At 44.0% G+C, this 25,884-nt stretch overlaps 1 protein-coding gene across 3 annotated transcripts in view; it reads right to left on the bottom strand.

Moving 5' to 3' along the window:
* Positions 1 to 10,405: 10,405 nt before the first annotated feature.
* The window catches only part of LOC142586881 (uncharacterized), a 31,983-nt gene continuing 16,504 nt past the window's right edge, over positions 10,406 to 25,884 (bottom strand). Inside the window, exons 4-5 of one of the 3 annotated variants that reach the window (XM_075697760.1) lie at positions 12,549 to 12,632; positions 10,406 to 11,402 (exon numbers count right to left, since the gene is read on the bottom strand). In XM_075697760.1, coding sequence (XP_075553875.1) covers positions 11,227 to 11,402; positions 12,549 to 12,632 — 260 coding nt within the window. In that variant the 3' untranslated portion in view covers positions 10,406 to 11,226. The remainder of the gene's footprint in view (positions 11,403 to 12,548; positions 12,633 to 25,884) is intronic. The other 2 variants (XR_012829273.1, XM_075697759.1) reach the window with 2 other exon arrangements.

Below are 25,884 nucleotides of genomic sequence, written 5' to 3' on the forward strand. Positions count from 1 at the left end.
ATAAAAACACGCCGGCGTGTTACAAATCTGTCTTGCGAACGGTGAAAATTTAGTCCTGTGCCATGCAAGAACTATAACTGCGGTTAGAATAAATGCTTTCGAAAATAGGCATAGCATCACTGATCGTGTGCATGAGCAGATAAATTTGTGTGCAAAAATTACAGCCTCTTCAAGAAGTTCCTAAAACGTGCGCTCGAATACCTCATACTGTGATTCGATACTGCGCATATATTTTAGTTTTTTATACCTAGAAAAAAAACAGAGTTCTAGCATCTCATTTTTGATAATAATCTGCCTTATTGTTCAATAAACTTTCCCTGGTTGTCTGCACCTGAAATAACGATTTGCACAGTACATAGACTTCTAATAAAAACTTTTGGTTTTGCATAAATTCATTGTATTAATGCGCAAGCATTGTAGGGGTAATTCACTCAATTAACACAGCAAGCTGAGACACTTGGTGAGTGAACATTTTCCCAGCGGTGGGCAGTGCAGCCCGGACGAAGGGCAAAAGGAAGTGTATGATAAGAGTGCCGACTAACAACTGGTTTATTTTTTCGAACAACCTATTAACGCATTCATGCATTTTCTCAGGGGCCTACTTTCTATCTACGTATATTCGGATATAACTGTTCTGGATATAACTTGGGTAAATGGGTAGTCTGTGGTTCAATGGTTTGTGCATCGCACTGCTGTGCTAAGGGAACAGGGTGTCGAAACCAACCATTGATTAAACTTGTATCGCTGAGCATGTGGCAATCTCTACATATGTGCCGCATTTGGGAAACTAGATGTGGGGCTGGGTAGGATCCGCAGTTGGAAGAGACACCTTGACGAGGATTTGGAGCACCGTATATGAGTCACTCGGTCTGTGATGGTCTTCAATGAACCAATTTGATGCCTATTTGGCTCATTGGGCGTGTACCAGCGCGTGTGTGCTGCTGTTCATTGAAGGTTTTTGGCGCAAATTTTGGTAATTACGTGTGTGGCACTGGGAATGTGCGGCTCTACAATGACGAAAAAAGGCACGCTAAATTTATCCGGCCTTGAGTGGAACGGAACCCATGTCACAATGGTTCCTGAAGGGCATCAACCCGACGCTTTATTAGACTGCGCTACAAAATGCGCTGGATATGTGCCACATTTCACTGAAGGCCTTTCATGCCAACGCTTTAGCGATTTGCGCCAGGGATGCAGTAGGTATGTGTCGCTCTTCAATGAACCCTTCGCTAACTTTGGTGACTGAGCATGTGCCGCAGAGTGTTACGGCAAGCGGGGGAACAAGTGTGAGCGTTCGCACGAGCCAGCGCGCTACACTCGAAGACCATGCGCGGGCTTCTCAGAAGTGTCACTAGATGGTGAAACGTGTCCAGAAAGAAGCTGGAGAGAGGAGGTCGGTTGGCCACACAACGGGTTTATGAGCATTTGGACGCAGCAGCATGCGATGCATTTCGGAGGAACCGGCAGGCTTGGAGGCGGCGGCGCTAGATGGCACAGATTGTTCTCAGGAAAACGTGGAAGAGGACTCCCGCTGCCGTACACGAATCTTACATACCTGCTTTCGGCGGTGATAATAAATTGTGTTGCTACAGTGATTCGGTGCTATACCCAATACCGTAATCATGAGATGGGCTCTGCCGAATTTTTATTTCCAAGAAATCCCTAGGCTGTTCACAGACAGAACTTTCCGTATTTACTCGATTGAAACGGCTTTTTTAAAATGATTTTTCTTGCTTTAACTCGATTCTTGTGTTAGGTTCGAATAACGACAAAATTTACGGCTTTAGAAGAAATATCCAAAATATAGCAGCTTCTATCGTTATTTTGACTGCCTGTAGGTCTCGATGAAATCCATGAACAAGTTGATCGAAATGAAATTTTTTTTGTTGGAATCGTCGCCATTTTCACTATGTAGATGACTCGTGTTACTGTTACGGAGCTGCGGCACCCTGCGGCCTTTCGCCGTTTGACTGTTTATTCGTTACGTCATGGTGACATATTCAATTCGGTTTGACGTCAGCTTTTAGAGAAGACCAATTTCGTGGCGAGAGGATGGGAAAATCCGCCGTGGCTAGGCGGTTCGATGTCAACGAGTAGATAAATCATTGATGCAAAGACCAATGGGAGGTTTTCTTTAAAACCTAGGCTGGTCTGAACGGCTCTAGGGACCTCGTAGTGTCTTGTCAGCGTCCCCAAATGAAATGATTTTGCCGCCTATTAAGAATTTATTAATCTCAAACAAGCTCGAAGATGGCGTGATTCTCGGTTGTTCGCGTTCGGAGGTAGTTTCGTTTTCCTGAGTATTTGCTTGTCCTGCCGCTGAACTTAGCGAAGTATACAGCTGATAGCGCTCTTGGCACTCATAACGAGCGTGGCACAGCGCTAAAGATACTTGTTGGGACGTTTTCGGCGCCGAGACACGCAAATTTTTGCGAATGCGAAGTATCTCTGAAAGGGATCACCCAAGAGAACTTGTTTTCATCTGTTTCACTACTTGTTCCCTTCACCTGGCAACACAATCGCCGTTTTATTTGTTTATAGAGTTTGACTAGAAAATCGGCCCTCGTGTTACTCTCACGGTCTAGTTTCATTCGAGTAAATACCGGTATCTTGTCTATTCTCATATATTTTCTGAGTTTACAAAGTGCCTAAAGCCAAATTGCATAGGTAATGTATCCATTTATTACTCTAAAACACCGCTTCATAGTCTGTATATAGGCAACAGACGTCTATTTTCTAAGATTCTGGGGCATATGATGTCTACAGACAAAAGTCAATAACGTTTCACATTTTTTCTTTGTCCCCAATCTGTAGACGTATTTTTCTTCTATTTCCATGTACCTGTTCCCACTTTAGAGAGTTTAGACACGCGTTGTTAAGGTGTATGTTGTGTATGTTTGTTTTAGCTGATGGCGAGTCTGAATACTCTGTATATTCTTTCTCCAATTTCATCTTTTTCCGTTTTCCAGTGGCTTTTGACATGTTGTGCTATAAGCATTTATTTTATAAGCTAGTAAAGCCAAACTTTGAAAGGAACATTATAATGTTTGGGGATTGAGGTGTCTCTCGTTAATCTTTCTGAGTTTATAACCGCTAATAATCATAACTTGTCTCTTCGCAACGTGCCATCTGGATACCCACAAATATCCCTTCTGTGATCGCAGTAATTTTTTATGATGTGGACTTGCCTAAACAATAACGTATGAAACACGCACGCGCACAAACCAACGACAGTCGTTACTACGAAATTGACAAGTTTTCATTGGCTGGTGGTTTCAGTTGGAGCTCTTCTAAGGACAGTTTAAATGTGAATTTGTGCATGAGAAGTGCTGCCATGAAGTTTGCACACAGCCTCTAATTAGAGAACGAAACGATGAAAGAAATAACGATTCTTTAAGTCCCTGCCAATATTTGAAATATTACATTGAAAGGGATCCCGCACTTTCGAAGGTTATCACGGGCGATGGTATGACCCCATAAGTAAGCAACCTTTGAGTGAATTGAAGATTTTAAATTGAGCAAAACCGAAACGAATGATCATTTGTTTCTTTGTGTTCTGTGCTTGTGCAATTTCACAGCGGATATTTGTTCCTTATCGACAGACTGTCAATAAACGGTCTTAATTGAAGGTATTGAGGTGACTGACAAAGAAGGTATCAGGAAAATTCGCAGGATTTTGTAATGCCGCTTATTGCATTAATAAACACGACTGCACTCACATCACTTTGCCTTTTTTAGTAAGACATGTTATTACACTCTCAAGGATCGGTTACCATTGCTTCTCCCCCTCCTTATTTTTTAGCGCAGCCAACTCCTTCCTGTTATTACAGCGGCGTTGAAATCAAAAACATGTGTATAGCGGCCCTATAGAAAATTCAATCGCTTGCACTGGAAATATTATTTAACTCTAGAAACAGTTGTCCATACAACTTCCACATGTTATCCCCTATTATCTTAATATTTCGTCAGCGGTTCGTAAAATGCGCTCACAACGCCATGAAGCACCTGAATGAGTAATTGTTTTGAACGGTGTATTTGCCTTGCACAGTGACAACTTTATTGTAAATCCCCAAAGCCAGTCTTTCCTCTTCATCGATCTTAAGGCAATGTGCCTCGTTTACATGCCAAAGCGGCAAGGTGAAACCAACTACACGACTACTACAACACATGAAATCATGGAGATACCTGGTATTTCGTATTCATTTCTAAACGAAACGTATAGCAGTATGGACTTGAAAGATTTAGTGCGCAGTCTCCCACATTATTGCCCCCATTGATTGGCAAGGTTTAAATGGCTTTCGCTTTGAGCTATCCTTGAGCTACGGGAATAACTTGTAGGTGTTATCACGCCTCAAAGGAGGCACAAAGCAACTGCCCCCCCCCCCACTTTTTTTCTGAACACAGACTGGGTAAACTATCGAATGTTTTGTGCCTGGCGTTTTTCAGCACTACTAGCTGGACAAGAAGCTTCGTCGTCATGTTTTCACCAGCAACAACACCAACATTCACCAACATTCACCAACAGATTCACCAACAGATGAATGCGGAGCCGATTTTCTCACAGTGAGTCAAAATGGCAGAAAAATACTTACGAACCCACCATTTTTTTTGCACATCCACTATTTGTTTTTCATCAACGGAAACATGATGGCAGAGATTACTTGCCACAAAGATTTTAAGCATAAGTTACTGGACTTCTGTAGACTGGTTTGCAATCATGTTGCGTCCCATTTCTTCGCATGGAGCAGTGCTGCCATATGCCTTCTTTTTATTGTTCCATATCTTGATGCTACTACATCAAGAACATTTGTAACTTAGCCGTGCTCTTACAGTTCGGGTTATTCTTTATCTCTTAATAGGACGGACTTGCTCGTGCAGAATGTCCAGGCACCTCCGGTCGTTAATAACATGTCTACTTTGCCAGAGCTTCTCTTGAACCGCTTGACACATTTTTCGTGAGCGCCTGTTATAACCGCCGAATATCAGACATGGAGGTAATAATAGGGTGAGTAACCTACAAAGAAGGATGAATATGTCCACAAGAATAAAATTGCTACAAAATACGTATATCTCTAACAATTTCATAGTTCTAGGGTATGCAGTCTACAACAGTAAATATAAACCCATGGTATTATTTAATAGCAATGACCTATACTTATACTGCATTACCCCACGAATATATTCTTTAAATTGGTTTATGATTTGTCGAACATCGTCAGTTTTACGTTAAGCATGAAATGCTTTAGGCCACAGTTGTCGGTGACCATCAAACGACCTTGATCCTAAAGCCAGAGCCGTTATCCGAGCACTCAAAAGAGCATATCTGGGCAAGTAGCTACTAGAACAAAACCCGATCAACCGGGAAACCAGTAAAATCTAAGATGTACGGTTTCTGGCCACCAACACTTTGCACAGGAGCACATTACATACACTAGTTACTACCCAAACAATTACAAAAAATATTGTTACCGAGTTCTTCCTAATGTTTGTTCATAATATCACTCAAGCTGCAACTTCTAGGAGGTTGAAGTTTTATTTGCAATTCCCAATAGCGACGTCCAAAAGGCAGATACTAGGCACAACAGACTTCACTGTCATCTTTTTGCGTCGTTTAGAGAGATCGTGCCACACTCCTTCAGGCGCTTCTACTCGTCGCAGTGGCTTAGCGGTTATGGCGTTGCGCTGAGAAGCCCGAGATCGCGGGATCAAATCTCGGCCGCGGTGGCCGCATTTCGCTGGAGGCGAAAAGCAAGAACGCCCGTATCCCTTGCATTAAGGGGCACGTTAAAGATGCTCTGGTGGTCAAAATTAATCCGGAATCACTCACTACGGCGTGCCTCATAATCAAATCGTCGTATGGTACGTAAAATCTCAGAGTTCATTCTTCTTCTATGTAGGCAGTGCTCTCTCTGGCGCCTTTCGAGGTCTGCCGTGTGGCCATCAGTCGGCTTTCTTATGGCTGGGCAGCGTCCATATGGACCAGCACACAGTATGATGTGGTGGGGTGTGGTGCTATGCACTACACCCATTTTAAGATTGTGGCTAGTCCAACCAATCTGATCTGCCGGTTGCTATTTCATGCTTACATCTATTCTCTGTTACGGGAAAACCAGCATTTTTTTTACTTCACTTCATAGAAGCTATGTCGCTGAAGTACCGGTAAGGTTTCGGTAAACAATGTAGATTCGTTTTATAGCTTCCACCCGACCTCAACAAATGAGCTTCGGTATGAAGACGAAGTAGAAGCTACGAAGTAGACCAAGCATATGGTTTTTTGATCAAGCTTGAGTTGGGTACAATTTAGTCTTTAAATCGGGAGCAATGGCTGCAAAATTTCTGCGTAGAAACCCCAGCATGCGATTAGCGTTACTACTGGAATGTTCAACGTCCATATTGCGTGACATGTGGTGAGCTATCTTAACGACTAAACATCAGTAACATGCACTTGGGTTAAAGCGGAGTTCTTAAGGGTATGAGCCAAGGTGTAGTTAAGAGTTATTGTGATGCATTACTTTCAAGGCCTTGCACTTACAAATATTTTGCTTCATGAGCGACTTGTCACACCAGTTAGAAATAGCATCAATGACCGATCGCAAAATATACACTTTCTGTAGCTCATTACTTAAACATCAAAAGCACGAAATCATCTGCAAATACCTTAGTGCTAGAGTTAATACGGGCAGGTAAGTCATTGCTATTAATAAGGTATAGTACTCGGCGGAGAACCGGCCCTTGTGGCACAATAGACGTAACAACAACAGGAGAGTCAATCATTAACGTGGACGCACTGTGAGTGGTTAGTCACAAAACACAAATTCCACTCTAGGTTACTAGGATCTATTTTATTAGGATACAGTGTTGAAGGCTTTAGGGTGATCTCGAAAGCTCCAATCAGTTGGGAAATTTTCGTCGAATGCTTCAAAAAGGTCATTAGTATATTAGAGTAACGGCGTTATACACGAGAGAAAAGACAAATTTAATTCAAAGAAAGATACGAAGTTTGAATAAATATGGTGTTCGATAAGTTTACATGGTAGACTGGTTAAAGATATAGACCTACAGCTGAGGGTGGAATGGGCGTTACATGATTTGTGAAGTGGAACCACGTTGCCCCTTTTTCAATCATCGGGAAAAGCACATGTGTGCAACGACTGGGAATATATTTCGCTTACAATAATGGTCTAGCAAACGTTTCTATAATCTAAGCCTTTATCTTTATGTTGTCCTTACCTTCAGAGCTAATCAACTTCAAATCTATTGTTATGCGACGGACCCCAGCTTAGTGTACTGAAATGAAAGCCGTTGAAAACAAGCCACAGTCTGCTATTGTTAGCGTAGAAAAGGCGCTACAAAGGCGCTACAAAGCCAAGAACAAAACATGATTTCTCACATTGGAGAAATCACCACTATGCACACCATCAATACTGCTATCGAGCAAGTGAATCGTGTCGGATTTGCGGCCACGAAATAAGTTATAAAACTTTAGGTGATTATCTTTAGACAGAGTGGGCAATGTGCAATTATGGAACGAGTCTTTTGCCTCACAGCCGCTTTTATGAACACATGATCAGCCGAGTTGTAGGTTCGCCCTCGTCCTGGCTTCATTACCAATTTCGCCTGGTGTAATTACCTTTTCTCTCTTTTTTTAAGAAGCGCTTCCGGTGAGAGTTCAACCAAGGAGTGCTAGAAGAAGAAGCAATACATATTTTTAGGAATGTAGGGGTCGATCATCTAGGCAACCTTCCATATAAAAGAGACCAATTTTCTTGAACGGTGTGACTGCAAAGATTCGGTTAAAGTCAGTGATAAATTCTGGAAGTTCGTTATTGATGGCAGAAATTTTATGTTTATGCAGATTAATAAATTTATTCTTGTTCTTGTCAGGCGCACAGGCCTGAATACTGCACTTAACAAACCAATGTCCGCTTAGGCCAGGCAAGAAAACGAGGGGTGAAACGAATTCTTGAGTTGTCGTAAGCAGAAAATCCAGTACATCAGCGGAATGAGGTGAGTGACAGTTACGCTGAAGGGGGACAAGTTGGATAAGGTTCAAATTCGGACATTCCATCCGACATTACAGCCTGGCGGGAAATTCAATCAGTCCGATCGGAGCGAAATTTGTACCCTGATTCGCAGTTTAGTATCTCATGGTTAGCAACTCCAGAGGAAAGCAACGCTTCACTTAGTAACACAATATCTGCGAAGCATGTGGCAATGATAGTAAACCATCGCGCCTGTTACACAGACTACGCACTTTGCAATATAGGATGGACAGATGACTGGGTGTTCGTGCTAGCTACGTTGATGGTAAGCGTCAACGCCCGGCACTTTGAGCAGGGACGCACGAAGCATTATGAATATTACCGGTGTTACGCGGCTTGTGAGATTTAAGATGGTACACACGGTAACACGCACACACGGCAATACACACCTGAGCACGAGATCGCGGGATATACTCCCAGCAACGGTGCCGCATTTCGATGGGGGCGAAATGCAAAAATACATGTTTACTTAGATTAAGGCTCATCTGAAAGAACCCCAGGTCATAAAAATTGCCTCATGGTCGGATTGTGGTTTTGACACGTAAGCCCAAAAAATTTCGCAAGCGTCATCTCTGTTTGCTCCTCCGCTTCAGTCTTCGACCGAGTGCTATTGAAAGCATGCGTCTCGATCCCGCAAGTGGTGATCTTCCAATCGGCACCGCTTCGTCCCGGTGCCCTGCTCCACGGCCGCTCGTTTGGAGTGCCGCGATTCATTGGACGCGCGTCGCTTCTCTTGTTGCTCTCGCTCCGCGCCCGCGCGCCTCCCGATGACCTGTCATTTCGACTCCTTCCTCGCCATTTCAGTACGCATAGCATACCTCTGCAGATTTTGCAGATACTTTTCACAATTCCGCATGATGCTTTCTATTGCTCATTGTTGCAGTTTTAAGTAGAGGCCTAGGTGCCACATAACCCAGCTAGCGCCACCGAACCCTATTACTCCTGAGGCGCACACCCGTACCGCCAAGTTAAGCAATGAGAGGAGGCAGAGGGGAGGTCGTGGGCTAGCGGGTGCGTGCGGCAGCGCACGCATGCGGGTGCATTTGTGAGAAGGTCGTCAAAGTATGCGACCTCGGACAGCCTCCCGTCCCAGTTGGGCCCTAGGTATGCAAAGAAATGTTCCGCATATAAAAAGAACACTTCTAAGTTGTCACCTTTGCACTCCATTGCACTAACTGATCAGCTTCGCTATTTTTCCTTTGAACTACTTTCACACATCATGACCAAAGCTGAACATCTACACAAGAGTTGCCTGACCGCAATAAGTTTTAGCTTTTAGACCCGAGTCTGTCTATGAATGATCGACGTACGTGTGGGAGGTACTGTCCTCGTATTCTTTAGGATTATCTTTCATTTCACTTGGCGCCCTTGAAAACAATAAAAATAGCTATTTGCTACCATGTTCCCTCTGCTTTACCGAGCCGTGGACAACAGGGTTAATACCACTTTTCATCTGCAAATTTCCAAGTTGAAATCGACCGCGTCCTATTTGCAGTGCTACCCAGTATTTTAGAATTCCATGCTGAAGGGGCTGAAATGTTGAGGCTGTAGAACTAACTGCACGCAACAGGAAAGAAGGCTTCAGGTGGCCTTAGGTGTAAAATATTGAACACGACATCAGTTTGGTGGCGAACAGAAGAAATGTGTTTCAGGTTTATTTATCACCAAAGAAACTACCGAGACTATGAGTCTAACTTTAGCAAAAGAAGTACAGTTGGCGTTCGAGGAAAAGCAGCCTAATGCTTCGCTGTAGATGTGGTGTACACGAACATCTTCACGGTGACAACGCATATATCTGGCAAACCTGCAGATTCGTTCAAGAACGAGTAAGGAACCGGGGTCCTCTCGAGTAAGGATGGGTCTAGGTGACAGTTGCCATTCCACAGTGCTCGTGCGGCTGTGTGCCATGTTTGTTGGCATGTACATGCTCGGAAAAAGCCGTCACAGGATGGCACGAAAGCTGATTATAGGTTACTCTATCTGGCATGGTCTTGGCGGTAGCAGTGGGCAGAGTGCTGTTCCGGAGTTCCAGGGTGAGGCCTTAGGATACCCCGCACCTCCACCAAATACTACGAGGTTTACTGAGGCTTAGCGCGTCCAGCGCACAGAGCAGCCGAGCAGTCCCATCCAAACGGCAGCTCGGGCCAAAGCAGGGACACTGACCCTTTTCTCGTTAGCCATGCGGCCGCAGTAGGTTTTTTGCTATCTTCTTCATTACAATATATATATATATATATATATATATATATAACTATTTTACTTTCATGTTCTGTCCAATATTGTACCTTATTACTTACCTTACCATAACGTGGCATACCGATAATTGTTACCACTTGTCCCTGATCACCAGGTTTATTTCTCACAAAGAATACCTCCCTCTTTGAACTGAACCTTTACAGGATGATAAACTTTTTCCTAGCCCAGCGTATTATTGTTGCTTATTCTGTCGTGTGTGAATCATTGTAATGAGTCATGTGATTTTGCTATAACATTTTATTCCCTAACATCATACGCAATACCTTCTCAAGTAGTCGTTGAGAACTTGCCCATAAAAATGAGGAGTAAAGGAGAGTAGACTACAGCAGCTGTATGGCTCACTTGAACAACACGAGGGTTTGCACACAACGGCAAATCCAGAGCATTACCAGATAGTATACTCGCGCACTAATCGCAGAAGGCAAATATTGTGCTTTTAGCTGCCGAAGTTGATCAACAATACGCATAGGTGGCTGAATGGGCCTGTTGGCAATGTTACACCTTTGGTTTGCCGAGCAATGGTCTCTAAAACCGAAGGTATAATAACTAATTGCATCTAGGAAAGTGGGGCTCACAAAAAAGCTTTCTTTTTCTAAATTTAATGTATCTGGCATTGCTTGTTTTTATCATCTCCGATGGACGTGATATCTTATCGCAATTGAACTATAAGCTATTAGAAGAACTGCATTAACTTTTCTGCTCCTTTATTTTAATGGATATCGGAGCTGGTCGTGGAGACACGGCCAGCTTTTCGTCACTTTCCTCCTATGACGCATTTCGTTTTTGTTGAAATAAACCACACCACTTGTGGTGTGGTTTATTTTTTGTTCCATTGTAGAGAATTAGATTTATTAGTGATGTCCTTTTATTTTTACGTTTGCTTCGGCACATCCTTCGACTCTCACTGAAAAATTTCTTTTTGAAATTTTTAGCGACCATAACAAGACGATGTTCGGCAGCCTGGTTCAAGTATCTTCTGGCAATCAGCTGTATAAACTCGATGTCCTTGGCTATGATACTCGTCAAATTTCTTTAAGCAGCCACAGTCAGGACCAGTCAAAATGGACGAATTGCGAACACGGAGTTCGACATATTCAGTGTTATCTGCAATGAAAAAGATCCAGAGGTCAGAAAGGGGTTTATGCAGCGAAATATGTTCATATTAAAAAAGGAGGAAATGCTAGACACAATATATTTTATTTAGTTCTTAGGAGGAAATGGAATGGAAGCATCTTCACCACTGCAGTTAGAATAAACATTTGCCTGAAATGAGATTGCAAGGGCAACAAAGGTATATAACGCATTAGTAAAATTGGGAATGGAAATTTAGTAAAATAACTTTACTTTCACAATTACTCTTTTGCTAGCATTCTTTCATAATGGATTTGTGAACCAGTGGTGTCTTGATCTTGGTTGGGTGCACCAATAGCGTTTCAGAATTGTCATTTATAAAATTAACTTAGAAACATTTTTTTATTATTTTGTTTTCTAAATTGTACATAGTTCCTGTTTCCCTCAAATGTGTCGCAATGCGAAGGGATAAGTACAGTGGTAGCTTAACAAGTTTGTAAACTTCGGTGTGCTTCGCACTATTTACGCAAGCGTTATATAATGATCAGAGCAAGGCGTTTAGAATAAGAATTGTTAGATTTGAATTTCCCCTCCCTTGACCTAACTTTCCCGTCTCTGGGAATATTTCATTTTGGGTGGACACACTGCGTGGGAGCATAAAATAAAGGTGACTTCCACTTGTAGCATGAAATTGACAACGCCATTTCAAGTCCCGAATTAGGAGTATAAAAACCAAGCCCAACAACCTCTTTCCAAAACGTTCTGTCTAGTGCGAAGAAACTCTTTTGGGTTCTTGGAAGCGCCACTGCCTAATAAAACGAACTAGGTGACCTCAAATCAGGACTCATTAAAATATTCTGGTTGAAATATCCCTAAGAAGAGAGGGGGCAATATGTGCCCAGCTTATTCATCAAAAACAATTTGTCTTTCATTTTTAAAATAGTTGGCAGGGGTTACTCGTTAGTATTGTTCCATTCTCAGTACAAAAACTAAGACCGAACCAGAGATGATGGCTTTAGGAATCGTACACGAAGATTTTTGCAGAATTGCATCGCAGCGCTTCGAGGCTCGGAGAGTTAAATACATATGGACATCACACGTTCGGGAAGTAGTTATTACGAAAACGCAATATATCCCACCCCTGTGTATAACAAAGCTCTACTGAAGCAATATACGTACATGGGCAGTTCAGGCGAACCGAGACCACTGCACAGCCACGGGTATAGGCCATGTAGACGAGTTGCTCCCGTTGACACGTGTTATCTGAAAGGAAATAGGGAAATTTATATTGGTATTTCATTTTAGGAAGCAATTACACATTCGGACTAGAAGGAAACTTTCATGCCTTGTCGTAAAACTTCTGACTGAGTGTGTAGCAACGTCAAGGACTTTGCTTGTGTAAAGCGTGCCGCTTTTTCAAAAACTTGCTTATGACTCTCAATTTGATCATTTCACTGGTTGGCCAATGTTTAAGTGGGGCGTTGCAGTAGTGCTCGTTGCTAGGAAAATCAACACAATTGGTCAACTTCTGTGTAAGTTCAGACTCAATGCAAGTTACACAGCCCCCAGGGTCTCTAGCCTCTGCCATACAAGTGATGAGAGGGGTAAAGGCCTGTTCGTTACTGCCTCCACTCGACAAGGTTTACATAGGACGGAGCTGACAGAAGCAGCGAATAAGGCGTACTTGTCACGGTGAATTTTTTTTTTGTTAAAGATCAGCGATGGGGGAAGGGTGGCCTCATCAGAACTAAGCCGGCAGTTTGAGTTATGCAGGAAAAGAGAGCATTGATGTTAAATAAATTTCAAGACGCGATACAATATAGTGGAAATCGTTACTCTCCCATAATTCATAATAATGCAGCCACTAGAACATTACCCAAAACATATTATCTATAAATATTCCTTCCAAAGATCAGGAACATGGTTGTTCAATCTTCGTTGTGTTTCTTACGCACGTTTTCAGTGGTTCGCATAACGAGTGATCGCGTATCGTAGAATTTCCGTGCTATATTTCTTGCTACGATAATGGAGGTCCATTATTCTCCAGTATTCTCGAGTACCTGCAGTGTTCTCTCAAGGTTCGTGTTTTAATGTTTTCAGTGACGGTTTGGAACGGTCAGTGATGGAAGTGACGGTCAGTGATGGAAACTTTGTCTTGGTATTGTTTTATTCGCCACTGTTACCGGCTTCTATGATGCAGAAAAAAAATAGTGATTATGGCAGTGAACACCCTATACCCCAGCTAGATGCACTGTATACGGCATTGCGTCTTGCATTATTCGGGAAATGTAGGTTCTGCTATGAGCAGGTACTTAATTTCGTATTCGTGCTTCATAAAGATATTTACAGCGCGTTGAAGGTGTTTTTAATGCAGGAAAGAGCAGCGCTGTTGCATTGTCACCACTGAAGAGAGACTCCAGCCTGCAGTGTAAATTGCCGGATAACATCTGCTCTCCCATTTGTCTACACCGAACGCGCTGGCCTCCTGCTTCGTTTCAATGCCTTCTGAGCTGAGCCTATACACTCACATTAAACAATATGTCAGAGATCATGTGTTAGTCACTCCAATAACCACAGATGTTGACCACAAAGGCGTCAGTTAATAAAGGTACATGTCTACACATGTGCGTCCGCGAAAGTCGCGGCTTGATGTAGAACGGGAACGCACAATTGGAGCACCATTACGTTGCTCAATATGAAGTAAATCGCTGCATGTGTTCATTCACAGATTATTGCTCTCCAATAGGTTATTTTACTAATTCTGAAAATTCCCCTCACTCATTATGTATCCATGATCAATGGGGCGGATGATTGTGAAATCCGTGTACGGTATCTATGACGTGTTATTTTGGAAGGATTGTTTTGCTGTTATCAGCTGTGGCGATCGTTGTACGCATATAGTACCACAATGAATCTTGATGAGGTTGGTGGCTGTTAAAACTGAGTCACGCACACCACGCATCTCGAAACGCTAGAAGTCTCGAATTTATAACTAATGACTGAAAGCGTCTGTTACAACACATGTCTGTTACATATAGATGCGTGCTCTATGTAGACAAGTAGCCGACGAGGAGGATATGTGTTTTAACAGACTCGATGTAGTTGGACTGCGGAAATGCAGAGACAAAGAATACTTCTTTTTTCTGGTAGTTTTAAAGCGATAGCTTTAATAACCACGTCGAGCCGAGTTTCGTCGTCGCCAGCAAATTGACCTTCATTTGGCTGCAGCTGCATCGTAGCCTTGGCAGTGCACCACGTGACTCGCCGCGCCGAGTTCCGCCGCCACCGCTAGCTTGACGCATGCGGTCTGCGCAGCTGGGCCGCCGTCTGACCACGTGACTCACCGCGGGCCTGGCTAAGAGGAGTGCCGCGGTCACACAGTGACTGCGAACTTGGCCATGCATGATAGCTAGGCCGGGCTGTCTTCTGCGAGCGTTGCGTGTGAGCGGGAGGCTTTGAGCCGTCATCGAAAAGCGGCGTCTGACCACCCCGCGGGTATGGCCCGGCGAGTTGCTTCACTGGAGAGGGTCCGGAATGCAGCAGGTGTCGCACTGTCAAAATCAATGTAGCGACCGCGTTCGCACCCTGTCCGTTTACGCTTCGACGTTGCGCATGCTCGCGGCGTCTCATTGCATGTCTAAAGCTTGCGCTTTTTTGTTGCACAACAGGCATCACACCGTCGAACGATGCGTGTCTACCCAAGCCAAACCACAGTCATGTCTAGCCACCGACTTAGGCACAGCCATCATACCGGTCTTAAGGATGATTGTATACCAAAGTGTAACAAATAAAGCTAAACCAAAGGTTAACTAAGTGAAACCAAGACTTCACCGGGCTAAACAAAACTTTCGCATTCATATCCCGGGTTATCGTCGCTAAGGCGCAGCCAATTTCTTTTGAACAAGCTGTTCCGCTATCTCGCTCACCGTGTCGTGTCTTGTACGCGTTGAACCACAACGCTGGTGGAGGTGCGGGGTACACAACCCTGCCTGATGTTCCGGACTCTTTGTGAGAGCTGGTCATCCAGCCGGTCTCCAATTACAACTCCTGTGCCTCGCTTCGGTCCCCATTCGCTAGGCCTTTCCCCCGAGCTCCACCCCCTACAGGAACATTCGCCCGGGCACTGTCTACCTCTGCCAATGGGCATCGGCAGCACGCCACAGGTCCCATGAGTTCCACAAGACAGCTCTACTCACAGTGCATCCCGGATAGCCCTCCTACAACCACTGGCTTCCGATAGATTTCATGGTGATTCACACAAAGACATTTATTACTGGCTTGACCAGTACGAACGCATTACCAGCGTCAAAGTCTGGACTGCTCAGCAAAACTTCTCCCACCTTTATTTCGCCCTTAACGATACAACCGTGAGAACAACATTGGCACATGCAATGATTCCCAGCGTCAGCTTCTTGAAACATTTGCGAGGGTCGATTGACGGGACCGTGTGCTGCTACTCACTGAGTTGCGTATCCAGACACGGACAAAACCGTAGGAATGCTTGCCGAGGACAGGACGCACTTGTGTCGTAGAGGTGACCCTCACATGACTGAGAAAAAAAGCTGCGATACCTTATGCGTGACGTGACAGAAGAACTATTCGCCGGGCTTGTGCGCAATCCGCCAGGTACCGTGGCTAATTTTTTTAATGGAAGATACTGGTATTCAACGCGCACTCCATCTATTATGGAGGCAGTACGATAGCTTGCCTGCAAGCACTCTCATCAACGCCGCCGCAGCGACCATTATCAATCACAGCTTGCTCCGTGACCTAATGCGGGAGATTCTTCGCGACTAACTTCAGAGCCTCTGGACAGCGGCAGTTAGCACACTCATGGCGTCAGTCGTTGAAGTCGTCCGTAATGAAATTAGGCAAGCGTTCTCTGCAGGCGATCCTAGTCACGATCACGAGCAGCCTCCCATAAGTTACGCTGATGGTCCCCGGCGCCAAACCTCTGATACGCACATGCGGTCGCACCATGGGCCGTCGAGAGCCACACCTTGGTGATCACCCCCAGAGAAAACCTTGAGAAGTCCGCGCCTTGTGCCGATCCCGTCCTACCAACAGCTGCCGTCAGCTGCATTCTGGCCACCGCCACAAGACGAGGTTTATAGGCCTCCGCCAATTCGAAAAGGGACGCATGGCTCACTTTCGGTTTGTTATAATGGTGGAGGCATCGGCCTTATTGCCCGCTTTTGCTGGTACCCTGACGCCTCATTCCGACCTCGTCAGTTCAGGCCTGACGGTGGACGTAACACTGACGTCTACATGCTACTCCGCGACGACGCTTCTTTTCAAAGTCCTCCGGTAACCCGCAATCTTAACGGTGACTCTCTGCCTAAAATTGGGCCGATGGTTACGCTCTCCGTCTCGTTGTTAGTCTAATCGAAAACCACGTAGTCATGCCGCTTTGGTTATGTATCCTTGTTTTGGTGGCCTGTGACGCACCGTTTGACTTTAAACGTGGTTTCAAACCAAGTAACTTCGTTGTTGTTTACTCACGGTATCTCCGTTGCACGAGGCATTGTAAATGTCACCGATGGCCGCACGAACCTATGGGTAAGCTATTTTAGCACAGATCAACGGCACCCACCAAGGATCAAGGCTGTGGCCTGCTTTGACGATGTCCTTTATGTTCGCGGCTGCTATTCAGTACTCAAGGAAGCGTCTGCACAAGACGCAGCACCTATGCTAGATGTGCGCACTTCTTTACTGCAACACGAGCGAGAACTTCTTGCGCTCCTGGCCGACTTCTACTACTGATTTGCGCCGGTGTGAAGGGTCGGCCAGACGCCCGAAACCAAGTACCGAATAATCACAGCGGACGCCACAAGATAAACTCATCAAGTCCCTTATTATATGGCCCTAAAAGAACACTAGGAGATACAACAGGAGGCAAATCAACTGCTTGAAGACGACGTCAGTCAGTCTTCCAAGAGCCCCTAGGCATCACCAGCAGTTCTGGTAAACAAGAAGGAGGGTAACCTACCTTTCTGTGTAGATCATCGAAAGCTGAATCAGGTGACCAAAAAAGACGTGTATCTGCTTGCACGCATAGGCGATTCACTTGATAGGCTTCGAAACGTTCGTTACTTCTCTTCCATGGACACAAAAAGTGGATATTGGCAAATTGAGGTAGACCTCTTGAGAAAACCGCTTTTGTTACGTAAGATGATCTATACGAATTGAAGGTCTTGCCTTTCGGCTTGTGCTCTGCACCTGCTACTCTCCAACGGCTTATGGATACTGTGCTTTTGGGCCTGTAGTGTAAAACATGCTTAGTCTATCTCGACGATGTCATAGTGTTTTCTGCAACACTTTAAGAACACTTTAACCGGCTTAAAGCGGTTCTGCTGTCAATACGGTCTGCCTGCCTCACCATAAAGCCGGAGAAATATTACCTTTGAGGAGCTAGAGTTTTTTGGCCATGTCAGTGACGCTGGTGTCCGCCCGGTTCCTAACAAAATGAGCGCTGTGGTACAGTTCCCTGTACACTCAGATAAAAAGACTATCACGCACTTTCTGAGCCTCTGACAATATTATCTTTATTGCTCGCATTGCGTCCCCGTTAACACGCCTGACACGGGAGGACGTTGCTTTTTTGTGGGGCGACGAACATCAAGCTGCATTTACCGATTTGCAGAACTATTTACAAACGCACCTTGTGCTTGCCCACTTTGAAGAGACGTCTACTACAATGCTTCAATCTGATGGCAGCAATGTTGGTCTCAGAGCCGTGTATGTGCAGTGAAAGGAGGATACAGAAAGAGCGATCGCATGCAAGGAGAACGCGTTGACACACAGAAGCTAACTACTCTACAAATGAGAAGGAGTGCCTCACCGTCGCATAGACGGTTACTAAATTTCGCCCATATTTGCGCAGTCGCCCCTTCAAAGTTATCAGCGTCCATCATTCGCTCTGCTGGCTCACAAACATTCAAGATCCTACCGGGTGATTCGTACGTTGGAGCCGTAGACTGCAAGAGTTTGATATGATGGTCGTTTACAAGTCGGGAAAGCGCCGTACCGACGCGGACTGCCTGTCTCGGTCATCCGTAGTGTCGGCTCCTACTTGCGACGAAAAGAAGACAGCATTCCTCGGTATTGTCCACACGTCTACCAGCGCACAACAACAACGTGACGACCCTGTGCTCCTTGGCCTGAGGTATTTTCTGGACGGACAAACACAGACCGCACATAAGGATTTCGCAAGAGGATCGTCATCCGTTTGGTTAAGGAACAAAGTTCTGTACAAAATGAACTTCTCTTTGGGTGGATCCAGCTATTTGCTCGTCGTTCCCACTGCTCTTCGTTGTGAAGTACTGGAAGCGTGTCACAACGAGAGGACTTCGGGCATCTAGGGTACACGTGAACGCTGAGCAGAATGAGAAAAAGATACCATCGCCAAGTACTGCCCATTACCGTGAAACACCGTGTTCGCACTTGCCTAGATCGTCAGCCGTGCAAGTCGCCTCCAACGAAACCAGCCGGTTTGCTACAACCCGTTCAAGTACTGGAAACAAGATCCGACCAGAACGGAATGGACATCTTGCATCCAATTCCAACCTCTACTACATGTATCCGCTGGGTTATTGAAGCAACCATCTTACTCGCTACGCCGAAACAAGAACTATCCAGTGAGGCACAGCAGTAGAGGCGGCCCGATTTTTCATTGACAATGTTGTCCTGAGACGTTGCATACCTATCACCGTCATAACAGACTTGGGTATGCATTCACACCCCCGCTTTTAGATCACGTCCTGATGTTTATTGGCACGACCCATCGAAAGCCAACATCCTATCATGCACAAAGAAATGGTCTCACAGAGCACCTGATCAAAAACTCGGAGATGCTTTGAATGCACGTGAATAAAGAGCACAAATATTGGGACGAGATTCTGCCTTATGTCACGTTTGCTTATAACACGGCTAAAGATGAAACTACACGGATGACTCCATACAGCCTCGTTCACAGACGTAAAGTACGGACCATGCTCGAAGCCATGCTACCAGGCGAACCGGACGACACTGACACGGATGCCAATGGGTTTACGCAAGGTGCAGAAGAAGCCAGGCAGTTCGCAAGCGTGCGAATACACCTTTTGCAAGGGTACGATACAGGTCGCTATAATGTCCATCATAGAGCAGTTACTTACAAACCAGGTGACAGGGTATGGGTCTTGACGCCTGTACGGAAACAGGGACCATCTGAGAAACCCATCGGGTGGTATTTCAGACCCTATAATGTGTTGCGATGGCTAAGTGACGTCACATACAAGGTCATGTCACAGTTCAACATGAACAAAAGACAAGAACACGTTGAGCAAGACGGCGCAACAGCCTTTTGAAAAATTACCCGAACAAAGAAGTCTTCCTCGTCTCTCCATTCTCCCAGTCCCACCAGACAGAGTCAGTTAAAGCACGTATATGCACATAGAGCACGCGTCAATATATGTCTTGTCATAACGTGCCAATCGACTCTGGTACTCTTGAGCTTGAGGGCGTTTTTGAAGCAATCTTTTTTTAATTACTGAAGATGGAAAAGTGGCACTATGGATGTAGATGAAACAATACGTTAGCAAAAGGGACAGTACCTGAAGTATGAAAGATATTATTCCGCCCAACGGTGCTGTTATTAAGTATAAGTGCCATGAAATGTGCGTTGGGCGGTCACCAATTGAACACCATCACCTTATTTATGCCATTCATGCTTACAACTAGCGGGCATGCGCACTACTGCCCTCATTACCTGTACAATTGCTTCAAATAGATAAGGCATCGTTGAAGGATGCAATGCGAATTTACGGCGAACCATACCACTGCGGGACCAACCTCTCTTTGTGGAACTTCTGCGCTTGAAGTATGAGCGTTCATCAATGCTTTTGTGGTCTTAAAATTATTTAGTAGCTTATCTAAAGTAATGCGTTGTTTTTGACCTATAGTCTCAAAATATACTTTCGATTATTTATAATGATATATGTATACAATTCAGCGACAAGCTTTCTTCCGGATTAGCCCGAAACATTTGCTTTGCAGTGTGATAAACTCTTGTTCGCCAGTGTGGTTATACCCCTGTACCGTCCCGACTAAACTATATACCACTCAATGCCTAGTGAAACTATCCCCCGGCTCTAAAGTAGGGGCACCTGCAGTGCGGTTATATATGTCTTTAAGGTGTTTTTGCATGTTCGGCGCTATTATGAACCTTATGGCAGGGGAAACGACGACGTAGACATGGCACTCTGAGGCCTGTACCTGCCAAGATATACAGATCCGTTCCTCGTACGCATGTATGACCTGAATAAACAACGGAAATGTTGGCGAGAGTGAAAGCTGTGCAAGTTCGTATGCATTTGTGGTGGTGAAATAGCAGAAAATATAGCACACGCACGTGGACACAGCCCAAGGATTAGGTGAGGGGATGAAATTTAACATGTTGGAGGCATAACTTAGAATAAGCTAACGCAAGATGAGTATGTGTTTGTCCTATTGTGCGTGTAATTATTGACTGATTATGATGATGCTGGTTGTGGCGGTGGGTGCGTGCGGACACCAGTAGCGATTATTATCACTGTTGCTACCGTCGTTCATTTCATGCTCGTGCTTGCAGCTCAGTTTTTCGAGCTCTTACTTAAAGAACTAATACATATGGCAGCGCTCAAATTAACAACAACGCTGTATGGGCAATCATTTTCATGATGTTCAAATGAATGGTACTATCCAACACTTGATGTTTAGTTGAAGCGGCAAAAAGATTATATTTTGAACAAGAAATCTTACAAGCCGGTAATGACAGCAAATTGAAATGGAACATCGTCTACTCCTTTCTAAACAGGAATTCTAAACCAGAACAGCCATCAAAAATTACGTGCAATAACTTTGAGTATAACTGCCCTATCCAAATAGCCAACGGCTTCAGCTCCTATTGTTTTGATAATGACACACCGTCTCCTTCGCAAGTAACTCAACTTAATCGTCTCCCTCACTCATTTTTTTTCTCTTCCCCACAACGCCAGAAGAGATTTATAACGTAATGTGTCATCTAAAGCCCACAAGTGCTGGAATAGATGAAGTTCTACCTGCTACCATTAAAATGATTGCCCACCTAATTTCTCATATGATGTCTCATATTACTAATTCGATATTCAAGACTGGTGTTTTTCCTAACGAGCTTAAGCGCGGTAATGTAATTCCAGTTCTAAAAAAAGGTAGCAGAACATTATTACATAACTAGCGCCCTATTTGTATTTTACCTTCTTTTTTTCGGGAAAGCTCTGGAGAAATTAATCGCATTGCGTCTAACCAAATATCTCACTACATTTAACGTTCTCTCTTCATGCCAATTTGGCTTTCGTAATGGATTCTCCACAGATTTGGCACTCACACATCTAACTGACAAATTAAAGATATAATCGATGATGGTCTATTTGCAGGTTCAGTGTTCATTGATCTAACAAAGGCATTCGACTGCTTAAATCATATGATCCTTTTTGCTAAGCTTGAGGCTATTGATGTTTGTGGTCCTGCGCTCTCACTATTAAAAAGTTACTTATCAAACAGAGTTCAGATAGTGTCTGTGTCTAATGTCTATTCCAGAGAACAAACCACTATCATTGGCGTCCCTCAAGGATCTATTTTCGGACCACTACTGTTTCTGAACCCGCCGTGGTTGCTCAGTGGCTATGGTGTTGGGCTGCTGAGCACGAGGTCGCGGGATCGAATCCCGGCCACGGCGGCCGCATTTCGATGGGGGCGAAATGCGAAAACACCCGTGTACTTAGATTTAGGTGCACGTTAAAGAACCCCAGGTGGTCACAATTTCCGGAGTCCTCCACTACGGCGTGCCTCATAATCATAAAGTGGTTTTGGCATGTAAAACCCCAAATATTATTATTACTGTTTCTTATTTATATCAATGACCTACCTAACTGTTTGTCGTCTACTAAGTGCATTCTGTACGCTGAAGGTACTACCATATTTGCCTCTGAGAAGAACATGTCACTTCTTATTAAGAAGCTAAATACTAATCTCGAAAATGTTTAAGTTGGTGTAATGCTAACCTATTATCTATTAATGCCACCAAGGCTACATTTGTTGTATTTTCCTCACATCAACAACACTCGGCATCCTCCCCTTCTTTAACAGGCGGCTCACACTCTATCTCTCCCAGTCCATGCACTTCTTTTCTTGGGATTTCTGTTGACTACGCACATGTAATTATCTGTATTTTACTAATAAATAAATTATGAAATTATGAAAGTAGCTCCCACGAATGAAAGTGCATTACTGGTGCTTTGAAAAAGATCAAATACATTGTACTGAATGTTGTTCGAAACACTTATATAGCTTGGTGTTGAGATAAACATCAATTGCTCTTTCAGTGGTGCCCATCAGCTCAGTCTCATAAAAATATAAAGATCACATTTCTCACACGAAAAAGAAAATAGCATACGGTATTCGCGTTAAATTAAAACTCGTCCCTACGTTACACGTAATACATTAATCTCGCTATACAACTCATTCATTCACTCTCATATTAACTACGGCTTAATATGCTGGGGTAACACTTATAACACTCAATTGGCATCCCTCTAGGTAATCCAGAACCAATCCATAAGAATTATTACAAGCAGTTCACGCTTTGCAAATGGAAAATCCCTACTACATAAAAACAACATCCTAACTATTTCAGAACTCACCAAATATAATCTAGGAATTTTATTCTACAAATATATGACTAAGGAACTACCATCAATGCGCTTCTCACCTTGTGACCTGATAGCTCAAGTCAGACTACATTTGCACTGAATAATAATTTCCGTCTGCCTAAAGTGCGAACTAACTATACTAAACAGACTGATGAATTTTCCGCGATATCGCTTTGGAATACTCTACCACCTATAATGAAAAATCCAAAAAATTTATACCAATTTAAAAGAGAACTAAAATCATTCATAATATATACTCACTGAAATTGTCGATGTCTTTAATAAATATTATTATATTTTTTATATTGTCATGCTATTAACAAGTGTTCTTATTACTCATATGCTATAAACATGTTTTGATACTACTCTTAGCTCTCATTCGTACTACTGTTGCTTTAAACATTGCATAACATCATAAGTGTCTTTAAAACGAGGACCCCATAGAGTCTTTGACTATGGCACCTCCTTATGTATACTACGCACATGTAATTATCTGTATTTTACTAATAAATAAATTATGAAATTATGAAAGTAGCTCCCACGAATGAAAGTGCATTACTGGTGCTTTGAAAAAGATCAAATACATTGTACTGAATGTTGTTCGAAACACTTATATAGCTTGGTGTTGAGATAAACATCAATTGCTCTTTCAGTGGTGCCCATCAGCTCAGTCTTCTGGAATAATACAGCCATCGCTGATGTATCCGCCACGTCATTATATGGTGGAATGGCCAGTGGGTGCTGGTAGACCGGGAAACCCAGGGTTAGTTCGACTGCGAACTTTGCTAGTTTAACTTTGCCAGGCACATGTATATACGCTCAAGGGATATACGCTCAAGGATGACTATCACCGCGCTCTAAGCTCAAAACTGCGGCAGAATTTATGCATAACGAAAGTATTGGCACAAGCTCTGTCGGAATAAGTCAGTGATTGGGTTTTGAACTCCGCACTACACTCACGCGAGGCGACGCAAGCATAATTCACCTGACTTTTCTAGACGCAGCGTCTACTCACCGCTAGGCCCTTGTCGGCTGTGTGAGCAGCCGGAACTGCGAACGCTTCGAAGTATCTCAGACTCTGTAACACCTGCTTCGCGAATGCCCTCTGTACAGTCGGCGTCACCCTTGCGTAACACGTGGGAACAGCAGCCTCCGGGGTGCTCAGGAGCTAGCCACAGACGTCTTACGGTAGTTGCTTGGCCTAAGCGTGACCCGAAGCTACGCTAAGACGTCGCTGGCTGCCTTTGGTACGCGCTGAAGGCCGCAGTTCGAGCGCTCTACACAAGGGTGATGACAACTGTACATGTCACAGCGGAAGAGACTATTTTCTACCCTGGAAGGCATTGGATGGAAAACATTGTCGGACAGTATTATTTTGTCTACATTGTGTGACCGCACAGTAGGATAAACAGCTACAAAGACTCCCGTAGGCCTCAAGGAGCACCTGACCTGACTCGTGACGTTGAAGATGTCACTAAGTTACGGGGTTATTGTAAATACGCATTCATTCGTCCGGTCCTCATCTTCATCTGTAATTAGTTGACTTTTGCAATATGGCCCTTTTGTCATGTGCAGAGTAGCAGGTTAGAGCACACTAGCTCAGTCCCTGTGTCTTTATTTTTCAATTTATAGTGCATTTATGCTTTTGATACCTAACCCAGAGTTGATTCTTTCATTTGAGTCGTCATACCGACTGCATGGCTGGTGTTTATAAAGCCGATAGCGTGCAGGCTTTCAGAGATTCAATGCCAGAGTAGTACGTTGCGTTGGGTTGTGCTGAGCAGGGTGCTCAGGGTAACAGCAATATACCCGCAATTTCAGCACATTTATGCTTTCTGCAGGTTGTTCTTCTCTTGCAGTCATCGCGATTGTTGAGTCCCTCAAAAAAAGCAATACCTAAATGACGGTTGTGGGCGCCACCGTAACTGATCGGCAATCCCAACATTCTTATCTACTGATGCCCGATTTGCATTAAAGCATTTATATGCCCTATATAGAAACGCCCACAAGCTTGATCAAATTCTCCCAATCCCGTGCGTTAACCTCTGAGGCCGACGTAGCAGATCGGCTGCCAAGCTATCTGCGGCATTGAAACACGTTTAGAGGCGCAGAGTACTCACTTAGCAGATATTCTAAACACGTCTGCATGTCACCGACGATGTTTTAAAGCATAAATATTTGTCAACTATTTGAGCCGTAGATAAATATACACATCTGGTGAAGCGGCTCTGCACATGGCAGAGATTGTGTGCTGAGCACAGCATGAAATGTTTTGGCTGGTTTCGAAGTCATTTGCGCTTGCGGCACGCGGGCCAGTGAAGACTACAACGTAAAAGGTAGAATGGAGGACATGCAAAAACTTCTACAACAATTTATCGCGAGTAGCACGTACAAACAAGCAGCTGCAGATCTGTAAATCCTTTGATTCAGGTTTTGGCATTCCCCTCTATACGACTAGACCTGTAAAAGACCTCGACATTTATTCTTGTAATTGCTCTTTGCTTCTTACCGTTATTGCAGAGTTTCTATCAGATCTATTTGTATCCACTCACACATGTTGTCGGCATTTAGTTTTGTTAAGGGAAAGAAAATTGACGAGTCCTTTCAGCCTCCAAAAATGATTTCTTTGTTTTAGCCACCACACCCAAATGTTAAGTAACGTCATTGTAGTTTTTCTTGGGATATATGTTTGTATGCATAAGAAAAATGAGGCTGTGGTGGAAGGCACAGCACTACGCACAGACAAAGGCTGACATTCTCAGCAGATGTTGTATTGGGGTTTATTAAAATGAGTGTTTTGGTGCTGT

Source organism: Dermacentor variabilis, chromosome 7 (genome assembly GCF_050947875.1).
Source record: "Dermacentor variabilis isolate Ectoservices chromosome 7, ASM5094787v1, whole genome shotgun sequence".
Classification (NCBI taxonomy): Eukaryota; Metazoa; Arthropoda; class Arachnida; order Ixodida; family Ixodidae; genus Dermacentor; species Dermacentor variabilis.